The 12,892-nt window shown below is 39.7% G+C and overlaps 1 protein-coding gene across 1 annotated transcript; it reads left to right on the top strand.

Annotated features, from left to right (window-relative positions):
- Positions 1-491: 491 nt before the first annotated feature.
- lman1 (lectin, mannose-binding, 1) lies at positions 492-11,195 on the top strand. The gene is made up of 13 exons (XM_035608799.2): positions 492-760; positions 2,091-2,245; positions 3,617-3,724; positions 4,464-4,525; positions 4,865-4,964; positions 5,386-5,509; positions 6,146-6,204; positions 6,362-6,494; positions 6,764-6,951; positions 7,370-7,446; positions 10,214-10,376; positions 10,482-10,606; positions 10,695-11,195. Exons 1-13 carry the CDS (start codon positions 541-543, stop codon positions 10,729-10,731), a joined length of 1,551 nt encoding a protein of 516 aa, XP_035464692.1. The 5' UTR covers positions 492-540; the 3' UTR covers positions 10,732-11,195.
- The last annotated feature ends 1,697 nt before the right edge of the window (positions 11,196-12,892 follow it).

Genomic DNA, 12,892 nt, shown 5'->3' with positions numbered 1-12,892 from the left:
AATGCAGGCTGTGTGTATTTTTGAGTTTCTGTGTTCTATTGAGTTCTTTTTGTATTTTGTATTTTTGTATTTTTGTAATTTTGTATCCTTTCACATGTACCAACGTGATCTGGAAATGACAATAAAATGTCTTGATTCTTGATTCTTGATTCTTGATATTTGTCTGTTGTATTGACCGTTGTGACACTTTTACGGTACTTACAGAGACCCCTAGACCTCTTTAATTATGAAAAAAGCCAAAGAATCCCAATTTTGACAATATGGGCCCTTTTATTAAATAAAGAGATTAAGGTTTAAACACTTTTAAACATAATGGTGTCATTGGGGGGGGGGGGACTTAATATTTATTTTGCCCGCAATCCTACGCCCCTGCGCGTATACTGTGATGATATTGAGAGAGAGAGAGAGAGAGAGAGAGAGAGAGAGCAAAAAAAAAAGGAAGAAGAAGAAAAAACCGTCCAATGAGAAAGCGCCCTGTTGGCCCTACAGGCATCCCGTCATGCTCGTGGACGGAGCGCTACGTCAGCAGTGATACCAAACATGGCGGTGTCCGTAGCGCGGCCGCCGGTTGCCCGCGCTCCCGTGTTGATATTAACTTTTCTCGCGGCGCTGGCGCTTCGCCGCGGTGTCGCCGACGTGGCCGCGGGAGGCTCGCCGTCGGCGGAGACGCCGCACCGCCGCTTCGAGTACAAGTACAGCTTCAAGGGGCCGCACTTGTCCCAGAGCGACGGCAGTGTCCCCTTCTGGATCCACACGGGCAGTAAGTTTGCGTCCAGCTGTCAACATCGCCGCTCGTCGAACGCCGCGTAACAAAAGACAAGAGCGACGGGCTGCGGACGTGCACACGTCGCGCCTCGGAGGCGGTTGGCGTGTTTGTGCATTCGAGTCTGCGTCTGGGGGAATCGGCGTTTGGGGTTTTGGTTTTTTTTGTAGCAGCAGCACTAGCTGCACTTCAAAGTTCCGGTGACGTGTGAAGGCTTGATTTATTTATTTTATTAACCGCTGTGACATTGTTCTGACTGCCGCGAGAGTCTGTGCAGACACATTGGGAGCGAAGTGTTGAACTTTCCTCCTCCCCAAAAAAAACGAGAAAAGGAAGAAGAGGCCTTTGGATCCTTGCGTCACACGCAGCGAGTCGTCCAGCTGCTGACGCGAGCGAGCGATGATGACGTCACGCGGCGCCAAGGTTTATCACCGTCAATCAGTCTGGCAGAATATAGTAACATCTGGCAGAATGTCTCACCAAAACAAATGGAGGAAACTTGTCCTCATAATGTCCTGTAGTCCAGGTAGACCTGCTCTGTCCTGTCACCTCTGTGTTGTCCCCCTAATAAACCAAGGTGACAAGGAAGGGGACCAGAGGAGTGGGATGTAGGAGTCTGCAGCCGGACTCAAACCCAGGACTCTATGCTTACAAGGTTAACGGCTTTAACCTCTCAGGCCACAGTGACACACGTTTGTTTGTTTTGTGCCACCTGTGGCGCAAAATGCAAAACGTATGCGGTCAACTGTCACACAAGAGAGGCAGCAAATCATCACAAAGTGACGTAATGTCAGACATCTTTGTGGGTGACGAAGGACACAATGGATCGTTACGCACCAGAGCAAGGCAGCATCTGTACAGTGGCGTCTTGTTCAGTATAAGATGTCGGAAAATGCTGCAAACTGCCCTTTACATTTTCACAAAGCCAAGGACATAAAATGTATAATGTGGAACAGAGAAAGGCCGCAATTAAGAAGTAGTGACATCAACAATCAATAGATTATGAAGAAAGTTAAGAGGTAATATCTGTTTTAAGTACACACATTTTTATGTGGCACTGGGTAAGTCTAGATTGTGTCCAACAAATAACCAGAGGAGTATATTCTATGTTTTCTAAATCATTTCCTGGGGCAACACAGAGAAAATACAGCTAATATTGGGCTTTTGAGACAGTACCACAAAGTGGAAAAAAAACTCTATTACTAGATATAAAACACATTGCTGAAGTTTTAGACATGTTTGTCATGGCTGTTGCCGGGATATTGTTTCCATAGAGAGTGTTGAATTTAACGTGACACTGAAATCCTGCTTCTCCTCTCCATCCCAGATGCTATTCCCAGCGCAGACCAGGTGCGCATCACGCCGTCTCTCCGCAGCCAGAAGGGCTCCGTGTGGACGAAAAACAAAGTCAACTTTGAACACTGGGAGGCCGAGGTGACCTTCAGAGTATCTGGACGAGGCAGAATGGGGGCAGACGGTTTGGTAAGGAGGATGGGTGAAACTGCTGGGGAGTGTTAATGAAGCGGGGAGAGAGCAAAGTTTTCTTTTTTAGGCAATATAATATAGTGTAATAGTAATCCGTGCACAAGATGGTTGTCTACTTCTGATCACAGCTGAAGTTTAGTTTAGATTTAATAAAAGTCCTAGCCTTGCAAAACTGACCCCGGCACTCTTACCCTGATGCAACACGAAACTGACATGCTGTCTGTATGAATTTACACTAAGGTTGGGTATTATACCTCAATACTTTGAGTAGAAACACATACAGCTATCACTTAATCAAAATCAGTAAACCCATTTTTTACTTAAGACTGTTACTTTTCATGTCTGCAAAGAAAATCAGCACATTTTGTTCAATGACAAGTGGGTAATTTAGGTCTCAAAAGTATTGTTTTGTATCATTACAGAGACTCTTGTACCAAACATCTTTCAACAATATCCACCTGCCGTAATCTCCATTAACCTGAAAACCACAATCGTACACCCAATAATTTCAAACCACATATTTGAGGAAGAAACTAAACCCTACTACCACGCTGATGTGTGTCATGAGAGCTGAGGATAGGATATACTGTACAACACAGAGCACCCGGTGCATCTCGCACTGTGAATGTAAAATATGGAAAAACCTGTATCTTAAGGAAAGGTGTACAACCTGTTTCAGGAGGTGTGTCATTCCCACAGGGGAAATGGTAAGCATTTCCACACCTTCCAAAAAAATACCCCACAGAAAAAACTACAACAATAGAGAGCAGCATTAAATATTGAGCTATCTTATTCTGTAACAGTCCAAAATTATTATTATTATTATTATTTTGTAAGAGGTGTAAGATATCTCTGGGGCTAGAGAGACAATGTAAAGCCTACATTGATCAGAAAAAAATATCATACTTCCACTGTAAAATGCATCAAATGATAAGTGACGTCTGGAGGTTGGAGGTATCTGCATTTTATAGGACTATAGACACGACCTGAAGCTCGAAAAATAATTAATGATCACAAAGTAGGATAATGGCATCATTATGGAATTGTACTATTATAATATAAAAAAGTTGGAATGAAAAGCTTTAGAGGGGTTGTTACATAATCAGGCAATGGTCTTCTATCTCGGTGTGTTAACGGTTCAAAACATAACAAATACTTCACTCTGTCACTCTGTCACTCTGTAATATTTACACTCTTATTCTCCGTCCCTGTTGACCCGGTGAACCTGTTTGTCAGGATGGAAGAATACCTGGCTCCTCAAAACACAGTTTTTTATTGCTACCATTTTAAAATCTTCTGTTTCACAAAGTTTGCTCAACCAAATGTTCCCTAGTTAAATATTTGTGCCACTTTTTCTTTGTCCGACAGGCTTTGTGGTTCACAACTGAACAAGGCCTTGACGGTCCGGTGTACGGAGCTGCCGACCGGTGGAACGGACTGGGAATTTTCTTTGACTCTTTTGACAATGATGGAAAGGTCGGTGTCAACTTCACACTTTAAACATTTACTTAGCCTCAACAATTAATGCCTTTTTGACTGTTCTGATGGCGTTTCATAGGGACGTGTGTTAGCTCTGTGTAGCTGCTTTCAGACATGCACTGAAGTCTGAACATTTTCCTGAACTTTTACGGAGGGACATTATGTGAGAATGCAAATGTACGCAAATGTTGCTTTAGACATTTTTCCTACCAGCCCCCCATTTCCAAGAAATTTCCGAGCGAGCCCATGTGAGAATACAGCAGGAAAATCTCCGGAAGATTCACAGCCCTTGCCTGAACGTTCCAGAAGTTGTTCCTACAGTTGCAATCTCCTGCTGCATTCTTCACAATCGAAATGGCCAACTCTGGAAAGTGCCCAGACCCCATTTTCTGGAGTTCATGTCTGAAAACAGTTCAAGACAGTGGGCCATAGAGATTCAAAGCTAAATCCGGCATCCGGCATCCACACAATCACGGCTTCTGTTTGGTTTTGATCGACTGCTGTGGTCATAGAGGAAGTGTGTGGAAAATAAGAAAAAAAATATTTGCAAGACGATCCTTCCATCTATTTATCTGTCAAACTGTCATGCAAAACAAGTATTTCATACTGTCACGTTTAAACAGTGTTTATTTTAGCTCAGGTATGAGATTGATATTTTGCCATAAGATTACTGAAAATCAATTCCCTTGATGTGAAAGATTAATGCATCTCCTTATATTCTTCATCTTCACTCCAGAAAAACAACCCAGCTATACTTGTTGTGGGAAACAACGGCAACCTTGTTTATGACCACCAAAAGTAAGTAAACATTTCTTTTGCTCAGCAACTCAAATTTTTAACAACTTAAAGAAGATTAGGAAATATGATTATATTTGCTTGGAAAGTAAATAATCCTCTATCTTTCCTAATCTCCCGTGGGCCAGTGAAAGCTTTAAATCACTTTTCCAATTCCAGTTTGTCTTAGGGTTCATGGTGTTTTCCATACTGAGTGTTTACGAAAACATACTCGAGCATTAATTTTATTCACTAATGTAATAAACTTTCATGCCCGCTCATGATCAATGTCTGCATGGAGCCTTTTACTGTACATGTTATGGTTTTATTTTTGACTGTCTGAAATCCGATGTTTTCATCCAGCGACGGCAGCACGCAGGCCCTCGGTACATGTTTACGAGACTTCCGCAACAAGCCGTATCCTGTCAGAGCCAAAATAATGTACTACAAGCAGACACTGACGGTAGGAAACAACACAAACTCTCAAGCTATGAATAAGGGCAGCAACTAACAATTATTTTCATAATCGATTAATCTGTTGATTATTTTCTCGGTCAACTGATTCGTTGTTTAGTTCATAAAATGTTGATTATGTTTTTTCAAACCCAGAGATGCTGTTTTGTTTTGTCCACAAACCAAAGATGTTCAGTTTACTGTCATAGAGGAGAGAAGAAATCAAAAAATATTCAATCTTTAAAAAAAAAACATCTACTTAAACAGATCAATCGATTATCAAAATGAGTTGGCTATTTATTTAATAGTGGATTGCTAATCGATAAATTGTTGCAGCTCTAATATGAATCGTATCACTGATCGTATAATCTCACATGATGTTTGATGACCAGCACAGTCGGCAGTAGATTTATCAGTTGCCTCCTCCTCAGGTTATGATCAACAACGGTTTCACTCCGGACAGAGACGACTACGAGTTCTGCACAAAGGTGGACAACATGGTCATCCCCACTGAGGGCTTCTTTGGCATTTCAGCCGCCACCGGTGGTTTAGCAGGTACTACTCTATTCTCTGTTTGAAAAAAGAAAGAAAACTTTTATGTCTATATTTACTTCTGTGAGTCGACCAGAATTCCAACTTGTTGTCTGAGCTGAGCTTCAACGTTTACCTTTTTCAGTTAACAAGCTGATAGTTGTAGTTATTCCACAAATACTACTGATGGTCTTTCCCAGTCTGGACTATTTGGTTTAAAGTTAAGATTCATCAGTCGGAAAAATAAGTTTCTATTTTGTCCGATAATTACTGTTAATTATTTCTTGGAATTTTATTGCTTTTATTACTCACTTTTTGAATCAGGACATTTCCTCACCACAGCATTACCTTTGTACGAATTAACAGTGATATGATGTGTTGATATTTCTCCATTATTATAGTTTTTCTACCCTGACAACTGAATTATTTTGAGTCGCATTATTAATGTTATTACTGCGGTTTTCTGCCGTTTGGAGATATAACTCAGAAAATAAACTCTTAACATTACCAAGAGATCAACAGTTTATGACTCTGTATTTACCAGGTCGTTCCAAAGATATTACTCCCCTATTACCTTGTTAATACTATGCTGTGTTACCATCATTTTGTGAATGTTTCTCTGTTGTCATTGTCTAATTCAGCATTTCTTTCCTCCCTCAGATGACCATGACGTGTTGTCCTTCTTGTTATTCAGACTCACGGAGCCAGGCCAGCAACCGGTAACTATAGAGCCCCTACTACTCTCCAAGTCCAGTGTGCAATTTACGTTTCTGTAGCCGTGTGTCTCAATGTGCGCATGCACGCATGTGCACACCGTGGCCTAAGCTCGGCCTCTATTGAGTCCAGAGGGGTTTTTTTTTGTCTTTCCCATTGAAGCCCCCACCTGAATCTGAGATTCCTAAACAAGAGAAGGACAAGTACCAGGAGGAATTTCAGAACTTCCAGCAAGAGCTCGACAAAAAGAAAGAAGAGTTTCAGAAAGAGCACCCAGACGTCCAAGGAGAGCCAAGTTAGTATTCTGAAACCACGTGGCCCAATTGTTATGTAAAATACATTGTAAATAAAAAATTAAAAAAAGGTTTTATTTCATTTATTTTATATTATTGGAGCGAATAGAAAAAGTGTTTAAAAATATACATTTGACGAATCATAATTAACTTAGAGACATGAGACATGGCCAGACATTGCATTTAAATGTTTGCCCCATGAAAGATTTCCTCTTTTTTCTTTTTTTTTTCCTCAATTGGTTTTAATCTTTACTTTTGTTCTCCTCTTCAGTTGAGGACATGTACGAGAGCGTGAACGACCGGGAGATCCGTCAGGTGTTTGAAGGCCAGAACCGGATCCACCTGGAGATCAAACAGCTCCACCGACAGCTTGCTATGATCCTGGACGAGCAGCGCAGATACGTCTCCGTTATCACTGACGAGATCGCCAAAAAGGGAACGAACGTCGAGTCAGGACAGGTGGGCATGTCATTGACAATTTTCATTTTGATTAATTTTGTCACGCCAGATCTACGCAGTTGGAAATAGGCACAGGATTTTAAACCATTTCATTGCAGCTAGAATTTCCCCTTTTTCCCACAAACAAAAATGTTGGGATCCAAACGTTACTGAGAGGTTTTGTTTCTACAAACCTGAGATTTATTTGTTGTAACATGAGTTCACTGATAAACTGCTCAAATTATGTTAAACTTTGCAAGCAAGTGGCACTAAACTTTCACTGAAGTTACTTTTTCTTGTCCTCTTGCTCGTAAACATTTTTTTACGACAGGTTATCATAACTTATAAACCTCTTACATGACAGCTTCCGCAAATGTCAACACTGAACACACACACACACTTGTGTCCTCACCACCACTGTGCTGTTGTTGTCTCTTAGGTGGATGCTGCTAGTCCACAGTTGGGCTCCGTCCTGGTCACCCAGCAGGAGGTTCTCAGGAACCTGAACGAGTTGAGGTAAGCAAAAGTGATGTCACTTTTTGATGACTTGTGAGCGGTTGTTGTTTGTGCAGCCAAGAAAAAGAGAGTGATCTGTGATACTCCAGAAAAACAAGGGAAATCCTGCCGGTTAATTCCCTCAAATCATATTTAATCTCAGGATGCGGTGGCTGCAGCATCGCAGGTGTCTGCCAGCCTGATAATCCAGCTGCAGGAACAGTGTCCTCTACAGTCAGGCCACTGCTTACTGACTCCCTACCACCCACCCCTGATCTCATCTCTAATCCATATTACTGATTTGTTGTCTCTGCTTGTCTTATTGACAAAATAACATTTAAAAAATCAAAGGATTGATAAAATATGAGGAATTTAGTAGTTGCACTTTTTTTTTAAAAGTATGCCAGCAGATAAATGATTAAGAAAGTCAGTTATTTTAAATATATATAATTTCTTAGAATATGAATTCTGTCCTTGCTGAGACATAGAAATAGTTACAGTGTGATAAGGTGTAGTAATGCCCAGCTGTAATCTTGCTCTCCTTATCACTCTCAGATAACAGCCTGCCCAGATTTTAATGCCAAGATAATACAGCTTAAGAGATTTTATGGTGGTGTGTCTTCCATGTCAAAGACTAAAATGACTGTTTGATTTTGGTACTTACCGTACAGTAAGCCTGATTAACTGTACGGAATGTAATTTTTTGATGTTTAGAGCTTTTACTTTGTCAATAACATATTTGTGCTTTTGTACTGCTGCTCGCCTGAGGTGCTCTTGGGCTTAGTCATTGTGAGCACGCAAGAGATAAAAAAAAGGGGGGGAGCCATCTTCAGAACCCCAAATAATTTAATATTTTAAATAATGAAGTTATAAAATTATCAAGCTAGTCTGCTCAAACATAGCTTGTCAACCTTTGGCCCAGCTAGTAATTGTTGAGAAAATTCCAAAAAAAGCACACCGGCCCTTTACAAAATCAACTGCATGAACTACAACTACAACAACAACACATTTTTATTTGTTAATTTATGCAATAATTTTCCTGCGGCTGCCACTCGATTGTTGCTTAATTTCAACACACCATCTGCATGAAGAATTAATCAAAATCAGAAGATATTAAAGATTTTACTTTATGTAACATTAATCTCTTTAGTCTCATGTATCATAAAAGAACCAAGCTGTTTATGTGCCCTAAATCCAACAGGACATGATTTTGCATACATGATTTTCTTTATTGTATGACTGACCCATAACTCGCATGGACTCTCACTTGTCTCGAACGTTCCTTTTACCCAGACGCCTCTGTGAGTGAACGTTATCCCATATATGGCAGGGAAAGACAGAGGTTCTGTAATGATTCAATTATAAGAAAGCACATTATATCAGAGTGGTAATTTGAAGATGCGGTGGTGCACAGGAGTAAGCTGATGACACGGTAAATAAGTTCAGACCCCGGCGAAAAAGGCGGCAGCTGCCCCCCTCGTGCTAATGTGAGCGACTGATCTGTATTACTTTGTAGATTAAGTGCTCAGTTTATCCTGACCCGTCTTTTTGAAACGCCAAGTTTATGATAGGACTTCAGCTGAGACTCCAAGGAGGGCGTTCTGCTCATAAATGAGGTCAGTTGTCGTAAATGAAGATTAAGATATAGGGTTTAATAAATACTCACTTTCTTTCTCAAGGGAGACCCCCCCATGTGGAACAAATTAGATTTTGTTTATATGTCATCCCTTGCCATCCTCTCAGACTGCAGCCATGTGGCCGAGGCAAGAAAAGGCCACATCTTAGCACCATTTTGTCCTTATCAGATTAGTCGTCTTTAAATACATCTGTCATACACAGGCAAAACATGGTTTGCCTCCAATTGATTTCTTGTCACAATCCTCCCTCAGGGCCTTCCTACTTACGCTGCTGGAATTCCTTTCATTTGTCAAGTGACTTTTTTTTTCTTTGTAATCGTCTTAGATGTGTTTAAGATGATAAAGGAAACTTATTGCTCCCTCCCCTGTAAGTAATCAGCCTCGAGAAAATTACATTTTGTTGAGAAATATGATCTGGGCTTAGACTTCTTTCATCTTCTTTTCTTCTTCATTCTCATCCGAGAGTGGTTTAAACTGTAGTTTAACCACATTTACTTGTGAAATTGAAAGTAAAGACACAGATTTACAAAATACATTATTATTAAATAAATAAAAAATTCTCTCCTTTTCATAGTTTGGGCAAAAAAAACATAGTGCTTCTTTACGTGCGATGAAATATACAGTTCAATACATTTACATTTTACATGTCCTTTTTTCCTATTGCTATTTTTTTGTTAATGTTTGGCATCATGGCGAGACTATCTGTGGATTGCTTTTTCCAGATAGTGTTCCTCTGTTGTCTTTTTATTAACCTACTGTACTTGTAATCTGTTGTAAGAACATGTTTTTATAAGGGATTAATTTAGCAATCATGACCTCTTTTATCAGATGGTAATTTTCTGTTTTTCAAACTTTGAGAATATGCAGCCCCTTGTGAATAGGGATTAAAAGATTAATTTTGGAGTATTTGTTTGATGGTAAATAAACGATACCACATGGCATATTACTGTACGTCGTGTTTTACCAACATGAATTCACTCAACACGCCTATCAGGTCGTGAACGGTAAATATTTTGACCATATCGGGGAGATGTTAGTTTGGTTTTAAAAGGCTGTGGGACTTGAATCAGTTGTAGCATTTATGTCCATAGTACAATAATTCTGCAGGCGCTGGTGGTCTCACATAACACTTCTCCTCTTTGTCTCTGCAGAAACTCCTTTCACGAGTCGCTGAAACAGATCGGCTCAGCCCAACAGCAGGGGAATGCGGCGGGTCTGGGAACATATGAGACCATCCAGCACTTCAACGACATCAAGGAACACCTGCACACAGTCAAAAGGGACGTCGAGCACCTGGTGCAGCGTAGTGTACAGGTATGGATCCGGAGTGTGAAATTGGATTCGTGAAATTTCAATAGATTTCATGAATTCAGCCGAGTGAACCCTGCTGTGCTCTCCTCTGTACGTTTTCACCTGCAGAATCCTGCCGAGAAGGCTGTAAAGTGCCCTGAGCCGCCTCCCCTGCCCGCCTGCTTATCCACTGTGCATTTTGTAATCTTCATCGTCATTCAATCAGTCCTGTTCTTCTGCTACGTCATGTACAAGTAAGACACTTTGATTTTCCTTTGGCGTTATGTATGTGTGCTTGTTGGTCTATTAATACTTTATGTCTCTTCATCTTTTCTCTTGTAGAAGTCAACAAGAAGCAGCAGCAAAGAAGTTCTTTTGATGAGACATAGTTCTGAAATGAAAGTCTGTAAATGAGGGAATGTCCATTTTGGTAATTTTTTTTTGTTGGTTTGAATATTTTCAGATTGTAAGTTATTAAAAAATATAGTTTTGTTGGTGGAGTTTGTTTTAATTAATTGCAGATTTTTAATTTGATCAATCAGCGTGTATGAGTGCTAGTGTGCGATTTCCAACACAATGTCAAAACTTCCGTACAGTATTTTTGGTTGGTCAGATCCATAGATTTTGTTTTCAAAAGTGAAAATCTGCCACAGTCCCTTTTCCATGAAGCTGAACTGAAAACGAAAAAATAACCTGTGTTTTTGAAATGTGCAATTTTGTATAAAATAATTCTGAACCGGTGATGAAAACTCAAAGTGCAGGTGTTTGCTGCCGTTTATCTGTTTTGAGTCAGACTCGGACATATCCTCTACCTGAACAATTTACATAAACTGAAAACATGAATTTTTCTGTGGCGTCTGCTTTTTGCTTCATCAAATGAGATGCACTCCACACAAGATACAGCAACATCCAATAATGTTTCCTCTTATTCATTTGTAGTCCATCTTAATGTTTGAGCACCACTGAAGAAGAGCAGCAAATGATGCTGGTACAATACCTCTGACAGTTCATTATATAAGAATAAAATATTTTTCTAATTTCTGCTTTCACTGTACAGATAACTTCAAGATTTTACAATTACAGGTAGCTTTTATTATTTGAAGACCTCACTTAACATGTATAATACTATTAACCCATTAATAAGCGGTTTGTGAAACACTATGTTGTGCAAATATAAGGAGATTTATTTAGTCCAATAATTTAACTTAACATTTTAAGTGTTTATTCCTATATTTCTCCACTCTTCTCATGAGGCATCCATAACTGATGTGTAAATTTACCATAACATGGGCTAATGCAACTGTTCAATTACACAAACAAATCCGTATGCCGTACAATGTTAAGAATACTCTGGGAGTTATAGTTTTTGACGAATAATAAACAGAAATTGTTCCTTTTTTTCCCCTAGAGGCTCCGAGGGGCTGAACATTGTCATAGCCGTCATAAGAGCTGAATGTCGATGTGCTAATGTTTAGGATGTTCACTGTTCCTAAAATCTATTTAGCAGTAAGAACGCTGGAGGCAAAAGAGATTACCAGTACTTAGTGGATAGTTAGGTGTTTGGTCATTAACCAAAATGTTAACCTTACGAGGGTTCTAGATGAAAAATTTACAATTTATAATTTAATTATCCAATCGTTCAATATTGATTGAGACATTTCACTTAAAACCGACCGACATTTCCATCAAATATTCAGCAACATGTAATAGTAGTCAGCTCAGTTGGAAAATAATAAATTTCATATTTTGTGATGTGGTGCTGCTACATTGTGGCAATCTAAAAAATTACTACATTTCTAGTAAAAGGATTATTGAAACCATATCAGGGATTAAGCAGACACTGAGGCAGTTTGCTGCACATTTGTTGTCTTATTTTTTTTAATTATTTTTCCTTTATCTAACCAGGAACACCCATTGAGATGCATTATCACTTCTGCCAAGATGGGCAGCGATTAAATAAATAAGTCTCATGGAAAAACAGGCAGGGACACACTGAAACACAGCAAACAGACTCACACAGGAGTCAATGGATAAAAAACACTATAAAGCAGGTACTGCAGGTTCTTTTTATAGGTTCTTATATTTTATACTTCACAGCTCAGACCTACAGTATTTATCAATGCTGCAGCTCTGTAAACTGGATCAATAGGTCTTTTTTAAAATTTTTTCCAAATAATGTCTTTCACTGCCAAAGAGGCTGTCAGAAAGCAAAATGTCAAACTCCTTCTATTTACCTGCACTCTGTGAAAACCAGTATCCAGGACCTGTTGATTTCAATCTCACAGTATAAAAAAAACAAACGTATTTACATTTAGCATAACTTTAGAAATTATAGGAGATATCTGATTGCAGTATTTCTAAAATGTTGACAGCCTCAAACTAAAGAGGTGATGGAGAAGCTTGCAGAGATGAAATGGTGAAATCTAGTCAGAGCTGTCTCCTCCCCATCTCTCACCCTCCCGTCAATCATCTTCCCACGGAACAATAGCACGGCATGAAGGACGGCTCCCCTGCAGATAAACAAGACTGTAATCCTGCTT

The sequence above is a fragment of the Scophthalmus maximus genome, chromosome 20, assembly GCF_022379125.1.
Source record: "Scophthalmus maximus strain ysfricsl-2021 chromosome 20, ASM2237912v1, whole genome shotgun sequence".
In the NCBI taxonomy this organism is placed as follows: Eukaryota; Metazoa; Chordata; class Actinopteri; order Pleuronectiformes; family Scophthalmidae; genus Scophthalmus; species Scophthalmus maximus.
Note: the sequence above shows the minus strand (reverse complement) of the source record. Positions and strands in the feature narration are given on the sequence as shown.

Coding starts and splice junctions, on each gene's coding strand:
- lman1 (XM_035608799.2), top strand. CDS start 541: ATGGCGGTGTCCGTAGCGCGGCCGCCGGTTGCCCGCGCTCCCGTGTTG. Junction 761..2,090: donor CTTCTGGATCCACACGGGCA/GTAAGTTTGCGT, acceptor TCTCCATCCCAG/ATGCTATTCCCAGCGCAGAC. Junction 4,965..5,385: donor ACTACAAGCAGACACTGACG/GTAGGAAACAAC, acceptor CCTCCTCCTCAG/GTTATGATCAACAACGGTTT.